A 22,658-nucleotide genomic window follows, 5' to 3' on the forward strand; every position below is an offset into this window, starting at 1 on the left:
TTCAATATAAGATTATAACTCTTAATGACTAGATACTAAAAGTATCTTAAATTTTTAAATTTGGTCTATAATTACATGAAATGTTGAAAATCTAATTTTTGTTGGCCCTGGAAACTGTTGTTAACCTGGCAATTGGAACTGTAATGTACAGTGTGTCGCAGGAGAAATGGTCAGTATTCAGGGATATGACAAGAGTACTCATTGAAAGCAAGAAACATGCTATGCGCATACGCCCTTTTCTGAATAGTTTGTGAGAAAGAAATGGTTTAACGTACAGTTGTTTTTGGACTAGCAGCATGCCCTGTATTTTTTACCACCCAACCTTTGCTAAGTTTCATTTGATTGTTGCTTTTAATATCTTTGCTCAGGAATCTTTTTGCCATGAAAACTGTGATGTACTTCCAGCCTGTACACTTCTTGCTAGATGAGCGAGGGAACTTCTCAATTTTACTTACCCCGATTGCTAGATTGGTTATTTTAATACAGTTAACTGGCCACAAAGATTTCCAGATCTTACGCCATTAGATTTTTTGTTTATGGGACTGGGTGAAGTCTGGGATGTGCAAACAGATGGTGAATACACAAAATTAACTACTTGGTCACACCGTGGACTCTGCTGCCCTCATTAAGGAATGTGTAGAGGCACTCAGACAAGCAACAAGCAAGAATACACAAATATATTGAAGTTGACAGTGGGATATTCGAACATTTATTGAGAATTGTACAACTGCTGCAATGTGTTGTGTACTGTATCGTCCCAATTACAGAAACCCTAAACAACAACTCTTTGTTGTAAAAGAAGTAGGAAATGTAGTCGTACTGACACTGATGGCAGCTACTGATGACAAAATTTATACTTGTGATAATTTGATCAACAGGAATGTCATGTGAATAATAATATTTATCATGAAATAGAGACTGAATGAAAGAATATGATAGGAAACGCATTAAAAACATCAAAGAAATAATTGCAAAATAATTAATAACGAAGGTTAAAGCCCAGATGGTAAATTGGTCAAAGTTAACATTTACCATAGAAGAGAGTTGTAGCCGCATTGAAAAGGAAGTTCGATGTGACTACAATGTAACTCGAAAATGGAAATGTTAGCTTCAGTTGCTGTCTAGTCCCTCTCTAGTACTATTGCGATAGTAGCATGCACTTAAGCACTACTAGATTGTTTTAAGCTAATAAGAAGTTTGAAAGTTTTGCGATATAGACTGAAGTATTATTCAGAAATCATACTAAAGCAAAGTCATCTTTAAACAGTTATCAAGATAACGGGATACAGAGATTCGTGACGAAATTGAATCGTGTGAGATTTGTGATGGGACTTAGCCTTCGTGATACTGAATAAACACAAACATTCAAGGACATTGAAAAAGAAAGATCGCCGACAGACCGACAGAAAAACAATAATTAGTCTCGAGTAGGTAACAGACAAATGCAAACACGAAGAATGTAAAATTGCGCTGAGTTGTCAGAAGTTGTCGTCAACGACAGGATTACTGATGCAAACGGAAGCAATTCCCTGATTGAGAAATCGGTGTGTGCACTCAGCGTAGGGACAATTAATTACAAGGAACAATAAAATTGGATTCAAACTTTAATTCTTCATGTCGCCTACATAATTGAATAGACATTATCATGTGTATTAGTGACAATTGACTATTAGAATATTATGAAGTGAAGTGAAAAGTGATTCATAGGAGTGCTAGTTCTGCAAGGTTCGCAGGAGAGCTTCTGTAAAGTTTGGAAGGTAGGAGACGAGATACTGGCAGAAGTAAAGCTGTGAGACCGGGCGTGAGTCGTGCTTCGGTAGCTCAGATGGTAGAGCACCTGCCCGCGAAAGGCAAAGGTCCCGAGTTCGAGTCTCGGTCGGGCACACAGTTTTAATCTGCCAGGAAGTTTCATATCAGCGCACACTCCGCTGCAGAGTGAAAATCTCATTCTGATTCATAGTTACTTAACAGTGAACAGTCATCAATTTGTCCCAAGATTACAACGCATTCTGAACATTGCTTAAGTATATGTTATCATCGTGTAGTTATTGAACATGCGACGTAGCGGCATCTTGACGACGGAATAACAATTTATCAACTTAACATTCTCACAATTCCACAGCACAACTTGGGTGATGGATTGAAGATTCAAGATTTTATATTATTAGTATTAACATCCATTATCTAACTGGGCATAATAAAAAGAAGAACTATAGTTAGCCAGTTCGCGCAAGCTGAATAGTCTGTTGCGGACTTACAACAAAAGAAAACTGGTGGTCACCATTTCAGGTCAAAGGAGTCATCACGTCATTGAGCGGTGCAATTGCCGCATTTATCAGTGAAGAAGCAAGAGCAGCTTACACATTCTGACACGCTGGTCTATTGAAATATTGACATTAATCACGAAAGACAGTATCTGAAATGATGGCATTGTTGTGAGCGATGGACACCGTTCCATGTCATACCGACTGTGACAACCATCGCCACTGACTCATGTCAACTCTAAGGAGACGCAGATGCCACATTATTTGGTGCATACAATGTGGGGCCTGACGATGCCAAACGACACAATGTGCGGAGCTTGACGCCACCACGACTCCAATGTGAGGGTAGACGCTTCATGATTAAGAGACGTCTGCAGACAGAGAGATGCAATGCATTGGAGAACAGGAACAGAGCAGAACGTCGGTCGAGACAGCAACATCGGCTGGTGGCAGTGACGTGAGTGAGACTGCAACAACACGCAAGCACAATACAAACAGTAGTCACTACTCAAAATAAGTGATTATTCAGGTATGGTAGATTTCGTTACTGCACCAAATTGGTATTTGTGAGAATTTCATCGTGCTGGTGTCAAGTAGATAGTAAGTTTAGTATTGTACTAGTAAAAAGTAGTTAACAAAATTTACATCATGTCAAGAAGAGGTAGAAAGTTACGTAGCAATTTCGAAAAAACTATTCCAGAATCCTGTGATGAATTGAGTGAAGTATCAGACCATGAGGAGATCAATAGAACAATTGTCAATGTGACAATAGAATCTTTTGCAGAGTTAGACAAAATTAACATCCCTAATGTATCTGGCTCTGAGCTAGAAAGTAAGAAAATGGAATGTGATGGTAATAATTCCGAGCCTAAGGAACAAACAGTCAATGAATACATGACAAATATTACATCAACAGGGTCAGGAAATATAGATGTCTTTACTGCTATAGTAGCAAAATTGACTATGGTGGATGATTTAAAGGTTAAATTCTCTGACATGGATAATAAGTTAGTGGAACAGCAGGCCTTGTTAGAGAATAAGTATCTGAAATCAATGCTAGTTTAACAGAGCAGCAAGCATCTATTGATGCTAAGTTTAGTGATCAGCAACAGGCATTAGAAACTAAATGTGTGGAACAACAGGTTAATATAATTGCCATTTGGGAGGCCAAATTTGTTGAACAACAGGCAAAAGTTGATAATAAGTTTGAAATTCTAGAGTCAAGGCTACCCAACCAGGGGGAAGGGGGGGGGGGAGGAGGAGGTTAGAATCATTGACCGTGCAGATAAAATCAGTGAAAGTGTCAATACTTTTTCAGAACAGTTTGAGGCTGTGTCTGGAAAGGTTGATGCCTTAGCTGAGAATAACAGCTGTATCACAGAAAGAACAGAGGGATTAACTGATTGTTTGAAAGATTTAGAGAAAAATTCGTTAAGTGGATACATATATGCTAGATTAAACTAGGAAACTAGGAGGAGGTCTGTCTGAATGGATAGAAAACAAAACAGTAAAAGTTGACAGAAAGGTGCGTTCAGCTATTTAGAGTGCTCAAAAGCAAGTACGGGGACAGGTTCTTTGATAGAGACCTTTGTAAAAGAATTTCGGCAAAGTAAAGACAAAATTGTCGACGAATGTGCTAAGGGTCCTGTCAATAAGCAGTTAGTATTACTCGGTCTTCCGAGCAACCGTCAGAAAGCAATTCCAAGGAGAAAAATGAACAAATACGTAACAACATGAAATCAACTGTGAGAGAAAACGCCGGTGAGTGCAACATAGCACGTAAGTAGGGGAACCTTGGGAAACGAACAGCCAATCAGACGAGTAGGGTGATCCTTACATTCAGAGAGGATGCATTTCGTCATTAAAAGTAGAACATAGTATTTTCAAAAGCTGACAGTTCCCGACATTTTCGAATGAAAAGAATAATAGCAACCCCAGAGTATTTAAAATTCCTTTAAAAGAGTATTTCCCCATAGTTAGACGGAGTACTATAAATTACAGTTTATAGTATCGAAAATTGTAGGAGAAGTAACATTATGGGCCGCTCAAGTCAGCGAGACCTGCAACACATCTTCTGAGTTTGAAAGATTATTTTTAACTAAATATTGGTCCTTAAGTAAACAAGAGAAACTACGGAAGGAAGTATATCAACCAGAATTTTACAACTCGAAAAAGGAAATACTTAGGCAGTATTTCAATGCTATTTGAATAAGATGCGTTATTGGACCAAACTGATTTCGAGTAGAGAAGTGATTTGAATATTGAAGGGCAGGTTTCCTTTAAATATTCGCGAAAAACTAATTCATGTTCCTGACTCTGACATACAACAATTCCTATCAGTAATCGATTCTATCGACATGCTGATGGAGGATGCTAAACAGTGGCATAGTAATAACAATAACTATTATTACTCTAGGAATAACGCAAGTAATAACAACTGGATCAGTGGCAATCAAATTAAGTCATCTTCCAGAATTTTACCGAAATTACTGTAATTCTAAGAGCAGTAATGATCATTTAGATCGTGGACAAAAAAAAAATCATAATTGGAGCATGAATTAATTACCAATATTCAAAAGGGAATTTTGTTTTGTAGGAAATAATACCCAAGTGCCTGGAGCGGGAGGTTTTCAGTGAGTTAACGTCGTAACTACCAACCGGAAAAGAAAGTATGGGGGGGGGGGGGGTGGCAATTGTTGAATAGTCAATGTTGTGAAGATGGCAGTAGGAATAATTGCATTCCTATGGAGTCACAGAATAAATCAAATTGGGGAAATTGTCCGATGCACAATGTACGTTGGGGAAACTCTAATAATACAGGTGCATCTTCTGGGTCCAGTAGACCCATACTGTTATCAGACGGCAGAGGTGTAGTTGTGGACAATCCATATCCACAAACAGGAAACAAAATTCATGTAGCTGAGGTGCATGAACAGCCAAGGGGCCTAAAAGATGGACGGTCAAACTAATGCCAGTCATTTTAGGCCTTTCTCGGGTGGCTGGTATTGAGGAGGGAGGCAAACGTCACGAGTTAATAAATGTCCTGGAATGTAGTAAGGAAACTGATATTTGCGAAGATCACATGTTGGATCCAAAACAGGAAATGAATGAGAATGGGTATACGTTTCAAGCAATTGTCAAAGTAAAAATTAATGACATACTGATTAATGTACTTATAAATACAGGGGCAACGGTTAGTGTGATGACGATGAGTTTGCTTGAATATGGTTAGTCGGCAACAAAAAATACTCACCTCAACAGTAACAGGCCGCACGTTGTCAGGGGCATTTAGCGCGAAAGCGCAACGAATCATTAAACAGGTACGGGTGATGGTAGAACTACAAGGAGTAGCCATTGAATGCACTTTCTTGGTAGTGTCTTGAATGTCAATGCCGTGTATTTGGGGAATGGATTTTTTATGCGACTACGGTGCAGTAATTGATATTAAGGAGGGTGTATGTACTTTAATAGGTAAAGGCAAACCATTAAGGGTAACTTCATTAAAGAAAAAGATTATTTTGGGAAAGTAAAATATAACAGTTAATTGTCTACCTGTGAATGCTTTGCATTTGAAAGGTACTGATTGTGTTAGACAAACTGATGCTGAGACAGATATATTAAGCATCATAGAAAAAGTGTGCGAATCGGACTATGTATCAACAAAACAACAGGATGAATTGGGAGAAGTATTGGATCAGTATTTGCCTGTATTTAATAAGAAACCAGGCGTAATTAAGGATTTTCAATATTGTATTGTTTTGTAAAACTACTTATTCAGGACCCTGGTCGAAAAGAGAAGCTGTCATGAAAGAAATAAAAAAGATGACAGATTGGGTAATAATTGAGACTTCAACTTCCGAATACTCTAGTCCATTGAAACTTCCTGGCAGATTAAAACTGTGTGCCAGACCGAGACTCGAACTCAGGACCTTTGCCTTTCGCGGGCAAGTGCTCTAACAGCCGAGCTACCCAAGCACAACCCACGCCCCGTCGTCACAGCTTTACTTCTGCCAGTACCTTGTCTCCTACTTTCTAAACTTTGCAGAAGCTCTCCTGCGGACCTTGCAGAACTAGCGCTCCTGAAAGAAGGGATATTGTGGAGACATGGCTTAGCCACAGCCTGGGGGATGTTTCCAGTATGAGATTTTCACTCTGCAGCGGAGTGTGCGCTGTGACGATGGGGCACGAGTTGTGGTTGGGTAGCACAGTTGGTAGAGCACTTGCCTGTGAAAGGCAAAAGTCCCGAGTTTGAGTCTCGGTCCGGCACACAGTTTTAATATGCCAGGAAGTTTCATATTAGTGCACACTCTGCTGCAGAGTGAAAATCTCATTCTGGACTCAAGTCCATTGTTAGCGGTGACTAAACTGAACGGCGATATTCGACTAGTTCTTGACGCTCATGACATTAATAAGAATTACGTCATGTAGTTATAGAACACGCGACGTAGCAGCGTCTTGACGACGGAAAAAACAATTTATCAACTTTACATCCTCACAATTCCATAGCACAACTTGGGTGATGGATTGAAGATTCAAGTCTTTATATTATTAATATTCAACATCCATTATCTAACCAGGCATAATAGACTCACAACAAAAGAAAACTGGTGGTCATCATTTCAGGGCAAAGGAGACATCGCGTCATCGAGTGGTGCAATTGCCGCGTTTATCAATGAAGAAGGAAGAGCGGCTTACACATTGACACTCTGCTCTATCAAAATATTGACATTAACCACGAAAGACGGTATCTGAAATATTGCCAAACCAGGCGTGGAGTTTGTTTTCTTATTACGTACTGGGTGGCGTTGTCATGAGTGACAGACACCCTTCCACATCATACCTACTGGGACAACCATCGCCACTGAGTCATGTCAACTCTAAGGAGAGGCAGATGCCACAGTACGATAATGCTTAGAGCTGAATATGTTAAAAATGTGTTTTTCAATTGATACTTTGGAAAACACATATTGTAATGTTTACTAACTGTTGTACATATGTAAACCTATCAGTGTATTGAATAACAGACCATATAAATAACAATGTACATCAAGTGTGTTCTATCTTAGAAACCATTTGAAACAGGGCACATGTCCGTATGAAGTTTTTTGCTTCAAATGATTGTAAATTTTCATCCTGAATATTGACCATTTCTCCTGGGATACCCTGTAAATGCCAATTGGCAGACATTTAGCACTTTCTTAATGATAGATACAGCTCCTCTCAGATGCAACCATGAAGAGTTCATTCTCAGCAAAACTAACAATACCACTTTCCTTGTAACTTTTGGAATCCAGACTTCAACATTTAGAGGGTCTGATAACAGGATATGGGAGCCTCATATAACACTGAATTCTCAATGTTAGAGATAATGTGTAGTTCTGTGATCAAATGCATGTGTGTATTGCTGTGTACTTGCTTCTGTTGCTGCAGTTTTAACAATCATAAATATATTTGTCTCAAAGAATGTATACTAAAATCCCTGGCTTCTGTTGTAGACCCACAGATAGTAGTCAGCTGTGAGGATTTTAAAAGAAATTTGGAAAGTATAACATTTTGCAGATGAAACAAGATAATGATAGGCAGAAAAGTTTAGGGAGCATGATATAAAAAGGCAAATTTAAAAGTACAGAAAGGAGGGGAGGGATGGAAAAAGAGATATTGGGAAAGAAAAAATGGAAAGTTACCTAAAAGACTTGAGAAGAGAAGGCAGAAAAAATTAGTTGATGTGTATGCGATAATTTTTCTACTCATAATATTAGTACCTTTGAAATTTTATTTGAAAAAGGAAGTGAAATTGTAGAGAAGCCATGTATTTGTTTGATGATTGTTTTTGTAAGCCACATTTTATGTAGTTTTGACTGACTGTGGCACAGTACATAAGTTTGTTAAAGCACAACTTTTTCTTTCAGGATGGAGGCTGCACTTGTCCAGGTGATGTAGCGAAGGCATTTGGTGCTGGAGCAGATTTTGTAATGATGGGGGGAATGTTTGCTGGCCATGATCAGTGTGGTGGTGAAACAATTCAGCGAAATGGGAAGAAATACAAGCTTTTCTACGGAATGTCTTCTAGCACTGCAATGGACAAACATGCTGGAGGGGTAGCTGAATACAGGTGATAATGTGTACTCTGATTTTGTGTTGCTGCGTTGAATTATAACTGTGCTCTCTCTCTCTCTCTCTCTCTCTCTCTCTCTCTCTCTCTCTCTCTCTCTCTCTCTCTCTCTCTCTCTGTGTGTATGTGGGGGGGGGGGGGGGGGGGGGGAGGGGTCTCTGAATATAACCGAAGTCTACCAGCAGACCGATAACTAAGCATCATGTTAGTCAGTAGTCAGTATCCCCCATCATTTCCTTTCTTTTGAGTACCCCTTACAGATTCACAGAGTAGCTAAGATGCTGGTCTTAATATTGGGGACTGAGTGAAGCTGTGCATATTATAAGGCTGTGGACTCTCACAATCTGGAGGAGTGCAGGTCATATACCCATTTGGCATGTCTGCCCAGGGCACAGGATCACCTCAGTACAGCTCTGGAAGTGATGATTGTCATCACTCCTTATTGCTTTTACTCTATTGAAGATTGGAACACAATTGTCACATCAAGAGTTGTCATTGTGTAGCTGTCCAACAGAAAATTCAACCAGATTTATAGCTCTCTCTTATACAGCCTGGAATGTTTATTCTTTCATTGTTGAACAGGGTGAATGTTCAGAAGATATTGGGCATGCCATACATACTGGTACCCAAACCACGTCACCCAGAGTCAGTGGAAAATGGTCAACTGTCTACTGGTTTACAAGAGCCAGATGGATTACTATTGAGGGTACTATTGCCAGATGACAGTTGGTCAGGCGGGTCCTGGAGAATATCACAATATTCAAAAATAGTCACCAAATCCAGATGACATTCCTGCCAGGGTATTAACCCCCAGGGAGCCTATGTCTCATTTTTGGATATGTGCATAGCAAGTGTTGGGCTCCAGACCACTGCTATGTCTCTCCTGTAATGCAGTTCCTGCTTCCTCCTATTCTGTTCCCCACTCACTCTTATCATTGCCAGATCTCGTGATGACAGTATAGCTTCACTTATCTTGGTGTATTCTCATGAGCTCTTCAGTTATTTCTAACATCTCTCTATCATCCTTACCCAGATATGAGCTACAGCCATTCCCAAATTTTTCCAATGTGCACATTGTGCAGGGAAGGGTATCTGCCCTTGTATGACCATCCTAGCACCCATCCATGTCAGACAAAAAAGTAGCCCCCTGACAAGGTCTGCGTTGCTGGCGTCTGCACTGTAATTTCTCCACCCATTCTAAGGATCTGGATCTGGGGGTCACAATAGGCCCGAGGTATTCCTGCCGGTTGTACTAGGCAACTAAAATGAGTTTAACACATTTCGGCCTTTATGTCATGGTCCCCTGTAGGGTTTGACCTCCATTCTTCAAAATTTTCTCGAAGGGTGAGCCAATTGGGGAAGGGCACCTTGCAAGAAGCATCATGTCCACCGTGCATTGAGATCTTTAGCCCACTTTCTCATCATCGCATTGCAGTCCTGCCCATTCTCCATCTCTTGGGTGAGGACACCTTCCTGGGTGCATTTTCCACCATGCACTATCGATTTCTGCGTTGACAATGACTGTAGACTTCTTTGCACCTGATATCCAGCATGGTAGCCAGTCCGTTCTGGTGGGGACGCCATGTCCCCTGTTGGTTGTAACCCCCTGACCACACAGGGATTGCTCTGCTGATGCTTGCGTCGTTAACTCCCCACGTATGCATTGGGGTAGATTAGATGCCCATCGCCCTGGGGCATCGGGACTCCTGGCAATGGCCATCCTGCCAGGTGGCCTTTGCTGCGGCTGGGTGACACCCGTGGGGAGGGCCACTGGTCAAAGTAGGTGGCATCAGGGTGGATGACACGCGATGAAGCGTAGTCCATCATCTCTTGCTGGTGGTGAAACACCAGCAGTCTGATCATGAGCTCAGTTCAACGCACAGAAGTGTTGTTGTTGTCTTCAGTCCTGAGACTGGTTTGATGTAGCTCTCCATGCTACTCTATCCTGTGCAAGCTTCTTCATCTCCCAGTACTTACTGCAACCTACATCCTTCTGAATCTGCTTAGTGTATTCATCTCTCGGTCTCCCCTACGATTTTTACCCTCCACGCTGCCCTCCAATGCTAAATTTGTGATCCCTTTATGCCTCAGAACATGTCCTACCAACCGGTCCCTTCTTCTTGTCAAGTTGTGCCACAAACTCCTCTTCTCCCCAATTCTATTCAATACCTCCTCATTAGTTATGTGATCTAACCATCTAATCTTCAGCATTCTTCTGTAGCACCACATTTCGAAAGCTTATATTCTCTTCTTGTCCGAACTATTTATTGTCCATGTTTCACTTCCATACATGGCTACACTCCATACAAATACTTTCAGAAATGGCTTACTGACACTTAAATATATACTTGATGTTAACAAATTTCTCTTCTTCAGAAACGCTTTCCTTCCCATTGCCAGTCTACATTTTACATCCTCTCTACTTCAACCATCATCAGTTACTTTGCTCCCCAAATAGCAAAACTCCTTTACTACTTTAAGTGTCTCATTTCCTAATCTAATTCCCGCAGCACCACCCAATTTAATTCGACTACATTCCATTATCCTCATTTTGCTTTTGTTGATGTTCATCTTATATCCTCCTTTCAAGACACTGTCCATTCCATTCAACTGCTCTTCCAAGTCCTTTGCTGTCTCTGACAGAATTACAATGTCATCGGCGAACCTCAACGTTTTTATTTCTTCTCCATGGACTTTAATACCTACTCCGAATTTTTCTTTTGTTTCCTTTACTGCTTGCTCAATATACACATTGAATAACATCGGGTAGAGGCTACAACCCTGTCTCACTCCCTTCCCAACCACTGCTTCCCTTTCATGCCCATCGACTCTTGTAACTGCCATCTGGCTTCTGTACAAATTGTAAATAGCTTTTTGCTCCCTGTATTTTACCCCTGCCACCTTTAGAATTTGAAAGAGAGTATTCCAGTCAACATTGTCAAAAGCTTTCTCTAAGTCTACAAATGCTAGAAATGTAGGTTTGCCTTTCCTTAATCTATTTTCTAAGATAAGTCATAGGGTCAGTATTGACTCCCGTGTTCCAACATTTCTGCGAAATCCAAACTGATCTTCGCCGAGGTCGGCTTCTACCAGTTTTTCCATTCGTCTGTAAAGAATTCACGTTAGTATTTTGCAGCTGTGACTTATTAAACTGATAGTTTGGTAATTTTCACATCTGTCAACACCTGCTTTCTTTGGGATTGGAATTATTATATTCATCTTGAAGTCTGAGGGTATTTCGCCTGTCTCATACATCTTGCTCACCAGATGGTAGAGTTTTGTCAGGACTGGCTCTCCCAAGGCCATCAGTAGTTCCAATGGAATGTTGTGTACTCCCGGGGCCTTGTTTCGACTCAGGTCTTTCAGTGCTCTGTCAAACTCTTTGCGCAGTATCATTATCCCCCATTTCATCTTCATCTACATCCTCTTCAATTTCCATAATATTGTCCTCAAGTACATCGTCCTTGTATAGACTCCTTCCACCTTTCTGCTTTCCCTTCTTTGCTTAGAACTGGGTTTCCATCTGAGCTCTTGATATTCATACAAGTGGTTCTCTTTTCTCCAAAGGTCTCTTTAATTTTCCTGTAGGCAGTATCTATCTTACCCCTAGTGAGATAAGCCTCTACATCCTTACATTTGTCCTCTAGCCATCCCTGCTTAGCCATTTTGCACTTCCTGTCGATCTCAGTTTTGAGACGTTTGTATTCCCTTTTGCCTGCTTCATTTACTGCATTTTTATATTTTCTCCTTTCATCAATTAAATTCAATATTTCTTCTGTTACCGAAGGATTTCTACTAGCCCTCGTCTTTTTACCTACTTGATCCTCTGCTGCCTTCACTACTTCATCCCTCAGAGCTACCCATTCTTCTTCTACTGTATTTCTTTCCCCCATTCCTGTCATTTGTTCCCTTATGCTCTCCCTGAAACTGTGTACAACCTCTGGTTTAGTCAGTTTATCCAGGTCCCATCTCATTAAATTCCCACCTTTTTGCAGTTTCTTCAGTTTTAATCTACAGTTCATAACCAACAGATTGTGGTCAGAGTCCACATCTGCCCCTGGGAATGTCTTACAATTTGAAACCTGGTTCCTAAATCTCTGTCTTACCATAATATAATCTATCTGATACCTTCTAGTATCTCCAGGATTCTTCCATGTATACAACCTTCTTTTATGATTTTTGAACCAAGTGTTAGCTATGATTAAGTTATGCTCTGTGCAAAATTCTACCAGACGGCTTCCTCTTTCATTTCTCTCCCCCAATCCATATTAACCCACTATATTTCCTTCTCTCCCTTTTCCTACTCTCGAATTCCAGTCACCCATGACTATTAAATTTTCGTCTCCCTTCACCACCTGAATAATTTCTTTCATCTCATCATACATTTCATCAATTTCTTCATCATCTGCAGAGCTAGTTGGCATATAAACTTGTACTACTGTAGTAGGCATGGGCTTCGTGTCTATTTTGGCCACAATAATGCGTTCACTATGCTGTTGATGGTAGCTTACCCGCACTCCTATTTTGTTATTCATTATTAAACCTACTCCTGCATTATCCCTATTTGATTTTGTATTTATAACCCTGTATTCACCTGACCAGAAGTCTTGTTCCTCATGCAACCAAACTTCACTAATTCCTACTATATTTAACTTTAACCTATCCATTTCTCTTTTCAAATTTTCTAACCTACCTGCCCGATTAAGGGATCTGACATTCCACGCTCCGATCCGTAGAATGCCAGTTTTCTTTCTCTTGATAACGACGTCCTCTTGAGTATTCCCCGCCCGGAGATCTGAATGGGGCACTATTTTACCTCTGGAATATTTTACCCAAGAGGACGCCATCATCATTTAACCATACAGTAAAGCTGCATGCCCTCGGGAAAAATTACGGCTGTAGTTTCTCCATGCTTTCAGCCGTTCGCAGTACCAGCACAGCAAGGCCATTTTGGTTAGTGTTGCAAGGCCAGATCAGTCAATCATCCAGACTGTTGCCCCTGCAACTACTGAAAAGGGTGCTGCCCCTCTTCAGGAACCACACGTTTGTCTGGCCTCACAACAGATACCCCTCCGTTGTGGTTGCACCTAAGATATGGCCATCTGTATCGCTGAGGCACGCAAACCTCCCCACCAACGGCAAGGTCCATGGTTTATGGGGGTAGGACGCACAGAAGTATTTGGGGTTGTATGCACAGAAGTACGACCCCAAATAGCTCCCCTCCCTGGCCACAAAATGGGAGGAACGTCATGCTAAGGATGGCAGTGGATCTTATTTGCCCCGGTACCTTGTATGTTCGAGAGCTGATGGAGAATCTTTCATGATGATGAAGCCTCATTTTTTTGTTGAGCATTTAGAGGACAAGTTCGGGGATGTGGAGGACTTGTCGAAAATGAGATCTGGGTCAGTCTTGATCAAAACAGCATCCTCTGCCTAGTCATGGGCATTACTCGCTTGTGACAAGCCGGGGGAAGTTTCTGTAACCATCATGTCCCATAAGAGCTTAAATATGGTCCAGGGTATCATATTTCACAAGGACCTTCTTTTGCAGTCTGACGATGAGCTGCGCGCCAATTTAGAGCGGTGAGGTGTATGTCATTCAGCATATCCAGTGGGGTCTGAAGGATAATCAGGTTGCCACCAGTGCCTTCATCTTGGCTTTCGAGGGTGATACATTGCCCGAGAAGGTCAGGGTGATGGTCTACCGGTGTGATGTAAAGCCTATCCCTCCCCTGATGCGGTGCTTTAAGTCCTGGAAGTCAGCCATATGTCTTCCCGCTGTACTTCCAGTGTGACATGCCGAGATTGCAGACGCCCATCACATCCCAATACTCCATGTGCCTCACTTCCCATCTGTGTCAGCTGCGGAGAGCACCATTCACCTTGCTTGCCAGACTGCGGGATTCTCCAGGAAGAAAGGAAAATCATGGAGTATGAGACCCTGAACAGACTGACCTACACTGAGGCTAAGAGAAAATTTGAATGCCTGCATCCTGTGCATATGACATTGTCTTACGCCGCCGCTACAACAGTTGTGGCACCATCAGCTCCACCAACCTAGGTCATCTCTGAGCTGGAAGACTACACCTGCCCCCTTGATGGCGGGGGGCATTTCCCTCCTCCTGCACCACCTACTTGGGGAGCAACCCCTCCCCCCCCTCGCCCCCAACCATCAGGGATGTCCGTCCCCACTTCTAAGCCAGAGAAGCGTAAGTCTTCTTCGGCTTCTCTCGCTAGGAAGGGGTCCCTTGGGTCACTCCCTTCCCAGGTTTCTTCTAGTGGGAATGATGACACCCACCAGTGGCTGAAGAGCCCAAACGCAGCTGTTCGTAGGGCTTTGTGCTCATCCTCAGTCTTGGAGACTGACCCAGTGAAGTCCTCCCAGTCAGGGAACCCAAGGAGCAGTGGGAGATATCCAAAAAGAAAACCCTTAAGACCAAGGAAATTGCGGTGGCACCCTCACCACTGCTACCTACAAGCTCTGCGGTTGAGGATGGGGTGGAGATTTTGGCATCTGCTGAGGACCTAGATCTCGCCAGACCCTCAGATACAATGGATATAGACTGCTCAGGCAATAAATCGGTAGCAGCAGGTGACTCTGAGGCATAAACTGCCTCATTGAATGTTCCATGCCTTCCCAGTCTCATGATGTCATCCTCAAGTGGAATTGCGGCGGTTTTTTCTACTGCCTAGCTGAGCTACGGTAACTGTTAAGCTTTACACCTGCTATCTGCATTGCCCTCCAGGAAACCTGGTTCCCAGCAGTGCGGACCCCTGCCCTCCATGGCTATAAGGGATATTACAGGAACCGTAGCGACAATCAAGTGTCAGGTGGAGTTTGCATTTATGTCATAAACTTGGTCTGTAGTGAACATGTGCCCCTTATAACCCCTCTTGAAGCTGTGACTGTCAGAATAAGGGCAATGCAGGAAATAACCGTCTGCAATGTACATCTTCCTCCAGATGGTGCAGTATCCCTGAATGCATTAGCTGCAGTGATTGATCAACTCCCTAAACCTTTCCTACTTTTGGGAGATTTTAATGCCCATGACCCCTTGTGGGGTGGTACCATGCTTACTGGCCGAGGAAGAGATGTCGAAACTTTACTGTCGCAATTCAACCTCTGCCTCTTAAATACTGGGGCCACCACACATTTCAGTGTGGCTCATGGTAGTTACTTGGCCATTGATTTATCAATTTTCAGCCCAGGACTTCTCCCACCTATCCACTGGAGAGCATGTGACGACCTGTGTGGTAGTGACCACTTCCCCATCTTCCTGTCACTGCCCCAGCATCAGCCACACTTATGCCTGCCCAGCTGGGCTTTGAACAAGGTGGACTGGGGAACTTTCACCTTCGCTGTCACCGCTGATTCTCCCCAACATGGTAACATCGATGTGATGCTTGAGCAAGTGACTAGCACAATTGTTTCTGTGGCAGAAAATGCAATCCGTTGTTCTTTAAGGTGCCCAAGGCGTAAGGCAGTCCCTTGGTGGTCACCGGAAGTCATTGAAGCAATTGAGGAGCATCAGTGAGCTCTACAGCGGCACCCTTCCCTGGAGCACCTCATAGCCTGCAAACAGCTCTGTGCCCGTGTTTGCTACCATATCAAACAACGGAAGAAGGAGTGTTGGGAAAGATACATCTCCATCATTGGGTGCCACACATCACCTTCCCAAGTCTGGGCAAAGATCAAACATCTTTTCGGGTACCAGGCCCCAACAGCTGTCCCCGGTGTTACCATAAATGGCGAGTTATGTACCGACGCAAACGCGATTGCCCTCTGCGTCGGAGAATTACCCTCCCCCCCCACCCCACCCCAGCCTTTCGCACTACATGCTGCAGTGAATCCTATAATGCCCCATTTACAGAGTGGGAGCTCCTCAGTGCCCTTGCACATTGCCCCGAAAGCTCCTGGGCCTGACCGCATCCACAGCCAGATGATTAAACATCTCTCATCTGACTACAAGCAACATCTTCTCATCACCTTCAACCAGATCTGGTGCGGTGGCATCTTTCCATCGCAATGGCGGGAGAGTACCATCATTCCGGTACTGAAACCCGATAAAAATCCGTTTGATGTGGATAGCTATCAGCCCATCAGCCTCACCAACGTTCTTTGTAAGCTGCTGAAACGTCTGCTATGTCGGCGGTGTGGTTGGGTCCTGGAGTCACGTGGCTTGCTGGCTCCATGTCAGGGCGGCTTCCGCCAGGGTCGCTCTACCACTTATAATCTTGTGTCCATTGAGTCTGCCATCCGAACAGCCTTTTCCAGATGGCAACAGCTGATTGCCATCTTTTTTGACTTACATAAAGCGTACAGCATGACTTGGTGACCTCATATTCTTGCCACATTGTATGAGTGGGGTCTCCAGGGACCACTCCCGATTTTTATCCAAAACTTCCTGTTGTTCCATTCTTTCCATGTCCAAGTTTGTGACTCCCATAATTCTATCCATATCCAGGAGAATGGAGTCCCACAGGGCTCTGTATAGAGTGTCTCTCTATTTTTAGTGGCCATTAATGGTCTAGCAGCAGCTGTCGGGCCCTCCGTCTCACCTTGTATGCAGATGACTTCTGCATTTCGTACTGCTACTTCCAGTTTTCAGCTGCAAAGACGTGTGTCATGCACTTCTGTCGGCGTTGTACTGTTCATCCGGAACCCGCACTTTACCTTAATGATGATCCACTCACTGTAGCGGAGACATATCAATTCCTAGGACTGGTTTTGGATGCTCAATTGATTTGGCTCCCTCATCTTCGTCAGCGTAAGCAGAAGTGCTGGCAGCACCTCAATGCCCTCCGTTGCCTGAGCAACACCCCTGTGCACCACTGTGGGGTTCGATTAGCAACAGGAGCTTTTAGGATGAGTCCAGTGACCAGCTTACTGGTGGAGGCTGGTGTCCCTCCACTGCAGATCAGACGTGCACAACTGCTCGCCAGTTACGCAGTATACATTCATAATTCCCCTAAGCATCCGAATTACCATCTCCTTTTCCTCTCTGCGGCAGTCCATCTCCCACGTCGGTGGCCCAGATCGGGGATCACGATTGTGGTTTGCGTGCGGTCCCTTCTCTCTAAACTGGAGTCCTTCCCTTTACCACCTCTACTCGCAGTCCGTTCACGTATGCCTCCATGGTGTACGCCTCGGCTGCAGCTTCGTCTGGTCCTTTTGCGTGGCCCTAAGGACTCCATTAACCCTGCTGCTCTCCGCTGTCACTGTCTCTCGATTCTTGATGTGTTCTGGGGCTCTGAAGCAGTTTACAGTGATGGCTCAATGGCTGATGGTCATGTAGGCTTCGCGTATGTTCATGGAGGACATATTGAGCAGCACCCCTTGCCAGTTGGCTGCAGTGTTTTCACTGCAGAGCTGGTGACCATATCTCGTGCTCTTGAGTACATATGCTCATGCCCTGGCCAGTCATTTCTCCCGTGTACTGACACATTGAGTAGCCTACAAGCTATCGACCAGTGCTACCCTCGCCACCCTCTGGTAGCGTCCATTCAGGAGTCCATCTATGTCCTGGAACAGTCTCGCCATTCCGTGGTGTTTGTGTGACTCCAGGACACCTAGGAATCCCCGGCAACGAATTTGCCGACAGCCTGACCAAACAGGCAATGAGGAAACCGCCACTTCTGGAGATAGGCATCTCCGTAGGTGACCTGTGTTTTGTCTTACACCACAGGGTTTTCAGGCTTTGGGAGACGGAATGGCATAACAGCACACACAACAAACTGCATGCCATCAACGAGACTATGAATGTGTGGAAGTCTTCCATGCAGTCCTTTCACAGGGAATCAGTTGTCCTCTGCCGGCTCCGCATTGGCCATATGCGGCTAACGCATGGTTACCTACTCTGTCATGAGGACTCCATCTCAGTGTCGCTGTGGCTCCCAAATGACAGTCGTCCACCTGTTGCTGGACTGCCCACTTTTAGCCGCTCTGTGGCAGACTTTTAACTTTCCCAGCACCCTGCCTTTGGTGTTGGGTGACAATGCCTCCACAGCAGCTTTAGTTTTATGTTTTATCTGTGAGAGTGGGTTTTATACTTCTATGTAGTTTTTAGTGCATGTCCTTTGCCCCTCTGTGTCCTCCACTCTAGTGCTTTTAGGGTGGAGGTTTTAATGTGTTGCAGAGTGGCTGGCTTTCCCTTTTTTTCTCGCGGTTGGCTAGCCACTGTAATCTGCTTTCATGTTTTACTCTCTTCTGTTTCTAACCTCTCTGTTGTTTTCTTGTCCTCTTTTGTTCCTTTTAGTGTTCGTTGCCTTCTTTGTTCTTGTGACTTTTCCTTTCTTTCCATTTTGTGTTATATGTTTCATCCATTTTATTCTCGCACTTGTGGCATTGTTTTATTAGGAACAAGGGACCGATGACCTCGTAGTTTGGTCCCTTCTCCCACCTGTAAACCAACCAACCAACCAGTCTAAGGAATAAGTGCCCATCTCCACTGGGGCACTACTGGTGTCTGCACTGTGAATTCTCCACCCATTCTAAGGAATAAATGCCCATCCCTATTGGGGCACTGGAACTGTGGCTGATCTTAGTGGGTGACACCAGGGTGGATAGTCTGCCATGAAGTAAGTCATATATACTCAAATGAGACCATAATTGAAACTGTATGATGCCCACCATGACAGCCCAAAGTGTTCTCACCCTGTCTATGCCGTGGGGAATGGACAGCAACATCAACATTGAGAACCCTACTCACCACTGTACTTGATCTATACTAGACTAGATAGTGAGACCTTTCTAATGACCAGACACAAAAAGGTAAGTACTGAGAGGTGACAACATTGCAAAAGATATAGGACAGCTCCCTCCTGATCAAGAAAGTGGAACTTGACTTTGCTCAGTCTGGAGCCTTATTTTCATTTACTTCTTTGGGCAGTATTCCAGTCACTCTCCATAGGATTTTTAACAAAACACTATGCATTATCTTTTACTCATACTTGATATTACAATGGGATGAAGAACTACATGCCAACCTGGAATGGTGAGGGGTCCAGCATATCCAGAAGGCACCAAAGGATAATAGCTGTCACAAGAGCATTTATTCTAGCATTAAAAGAGATGGTGCTCCTGGAAAAGGAGAACATTTACATAGTGATGGTTTACCTTTGTGATGTCAAATCCTACAGATCACCACATACGCTATGCATCCATTACAAACATAGGTCATCTTGGTGTACCTGTGTCAATTATGGATGAACTCAGCATGATAGAAACATTGTGTCTATCCTATACACAGTGTCAGCTGTGAGAATTGGCACCCTTCCCACATGCCGATTTCCTATTTGTTGCTAAAAAGTAGTACAAATACCTTCATCTGTTGTCATGACAACTGTGGGGGAGGATGGGGGGGGGGGGGGGGAATGCTGCCCATTCAGATCAACCCATCACCCTGCAATGAAATGATCATGATCAGAGGCAGTGTCAACCATTTTATCATGTTATCTCCACCAAGATTGTGGACCTCAATCCTTCATTCTCACCTGGATAAGCATTCATCTTCTCTGGCGTCTTCTGGCAGAGGGGACTCCTCCGAGGAATCTCCTTTCTAGATCCAGGTAAACTTGACATCAGCCAGCGGCTGAAGAAACTGCAGGCTGTAGAGCTCCCCCCTCATCTTCTGTTACTTATCAGAAATTGGACATTCCTTTGCAAACCTAAAAACCTTCAGAAGTTCAAAAGGCAAAGAACGCCACGGTATAGGTGATTCTGACAGATTCAATGGCCCCTGGATCACCCTGTTCTAACTGACCTCCAGTCTATTCCTGGACATTGTACAAATGTAGATGGTGGTAAGTGAATACTCTGGAGCGTGATTTACTGCTCTAGCCTTTTCATTCTCCTCCATAGCACACCCATGGGTTCTACTCCCGGCTCCCTGAACTACGACAGCTATGTTATTCTATCTTGCAAATCTGTATTACTCTTTAAGAAATCCTTATTCCTGGTAATCACTATCCTAAGCTGCATTCATATTGTGCTCACTGTAGGAAACATGCTAGTTCCTAGAGGGCATATGGAGTCTGCATGTTCCTTCACACAAATAAATGGATGCCTCACCAAACAGTGTTGGAGGTGGTGATCTTTTTTATTTGAACAACCACTTATTTCACTATTTGCAACTTGTAGCTGACATCATACAGAAATATGGTACCCCGAGTTGCTTAACTTGATACAGCAACTTTCCACACCCATCCCACTGCTTGTGGGTTTTAATGTGCACAGTCCCTCACTGGGAGAGTTCCAGACAATCTAGTTGGGGTATTCTCACTGAAAAGCTGCTTGATGATTTTGAATTGTTTTCTCAATGACAAATCCCTTACCTATTTCAGTGCAACACACAGCTTTTTCTCAGCCATTGATACTACTCTTTCCTCACCCAACTTAGTCAACTTATCACAGTAGACTGTATGTGATGATCTCTGCAACTGTGAACGCTACCTGGTGGTCCTCTCATCCACATTCCAACCCAATTCAGAGTGACAGGCTCATCAGGCATTCTAGAGGGCATACTCACACTTTGAACGCTGATTTTGCTGTTGTGCCATCTGGACTTATTGACAGTGTTCATGATGTAACAACTGCAATTACCAGTGCATCTGATGTAGCAATCCTATTCACAAGTTGGCCTGGGGAAATTGTGGCAACAATCCAAGACTGCCAGTAAGATTTTCAACAATTCCTGTTACACCCCTTGATGGTCAGTCTCATAATCTTCAAACAGCTGTGATTTAAAGTTCTCCGTGACTACCCGCAGCATTCAACTTCATGGTGGTATTTCCCCTCGTTCATTTGTCAAAATACAACATTTTGCAACAATCCACACTGCAACTGCATCAGTGACTGCTTCTTACACTCCCACTTTCAAGGCATGTAAAGATAGGCTGGAGGACATCTACTTGACCTTTACTGTATACTGTACAGAGCTATATTACCAACTACTAACAAAATAATGAGAGATGCTTTGTGTCTTCAACTCATCTCAAGACATAGCCCCAGAACCTGACTTGATCTGTAATCAAATGATTTGATACCTGACTGTGGATTAGAAAAAATTAAATTATCAGTTTTTCATTATGAAACATCCTGTCTTAGAAGTGGATGCCCCTCATACTGATGGAAGATCTTCACCCCAATCCTTGAGGACCCAACTTCCACTGATAGCTACCGACTAATCAGCCTTACTTGTGTGCTATGTAAATGACTTGAGGAGACTGTGATCCATTGACTGTGCTGGATGTAAGGAGCCTTTTATCCACCTACCAGTGTGGTCCACATCAGACATCAGGTCACATTAGAAACTGCAGTATGACTAGCCCTTACTAAACACCATGATTTTATTGCCATTTTCTTCGACTTACATAAAGTGTGTGACATCGCCTGCTGCCATCATACCTTGACCACTCTCCATGGTTGGGGTTTTTGTGGTGTGTTACTGGCATTTATCTAAAATTTCTTGTCCCAGTAGTCATTCAAGGTTAGTCGAAACACATCAAAATTCACCACAGTTGTAGGAGAATGGTGTACCCCAGTGCTCCGTCCTCAACATCTCCCTTTTCCTCAGAACTGTCAATGGACTTGTGTGCTAATGTGGGACCAATGGTTACTCCTGCCATCATCGTAGATGATTTTCGCATTTGGTACAGCTCTGTCCATGCCCTCACTGAGTGGCAGGTCCAAGAGTCATTCAGAGAGCTTGGTCTGGGCCCTTGACCATGATTTTCATTTCTCCCATGCCAAAGCAGTCTTGAACTTCAACCAGTGCACCAGGATCTACCCCAACTTAGAATATTAACTAGAAACTCAGCATCTTGAAGCAGATGTACAGTCCTGTTTTGTGGGCATACTCTTTTGCAATAAGCTGTGTAGCTGTCGCACATCCATCAGCCCAAATTAAGCTGACTGCAGAGACTAAACTTCTCGGTCATACCTCTGTGGGCTTGGGTCACACCACTATTAAATTCTTAAGTTTTACCATGGCTGGACCATGGATCCCAAGTGTGTGGTTCAGTGGGTTCAGTGACACTATCAGCATTGAGGCTACCAGACTCAAGACACTGTCGTGTGGTAAGGCTTGCCACTGAGACTTTCTAAGCAAGGTCAGGTGACCGTCTTCTGGTGGAGTCTGGGTTCCTATCTAGATGGTTTCTGTACTACCACCTACTGCTTAACTATGCCTCCACAGTCTGCCAATTCCCTAACTAACCGAACTACAAAATTCTTTTTCCTTCCCCATTTCCCCATGAGTGTTGCCTCTTGCCTCTTGATGCTT

General features: G+C 43.4%; 1 protein-coding gene across 2 annotated transcripts in view; it reads left to right on the forward strand.

The window, feature by feature from the left end:
* LOC126092118 (GMP reductase 1-like) overlaps window positions 1-22,658 on the forward strand; it is an 89,249-nt gene that overhangs the window by 48,415 nt on the left and 18,176 nt on the right. For both annotated transcript variants that reach the window (XM_049907558.1, XM_049907559.1), the window contains exon 5: window positions 8,174-8,376. In XM_049907558.1, coding sequence (XP_049763515.1) covers window positions 8,174-8,376 — 203 coding nt within the window. The remainder of the gene's footprint in view (window positions 1-8,173; window positions 8,377-22,658) is intronic.

This window comes from Schistocerca cancellata, chromosome 7 (genome assembly GCF_023864275.1).
Source record: "Schistocerca cancellata isolate TAMUIC-IGC-003103 chromosome 7, iqSchCanc2.1, whole genome shotgun sequence".
Lineage (NCBI taxonomy): Eukaryota > Metazoa > Arthropoda > Insecta > Orthoptera > Acrididae > Schistocerca > Schistocerca cancellata.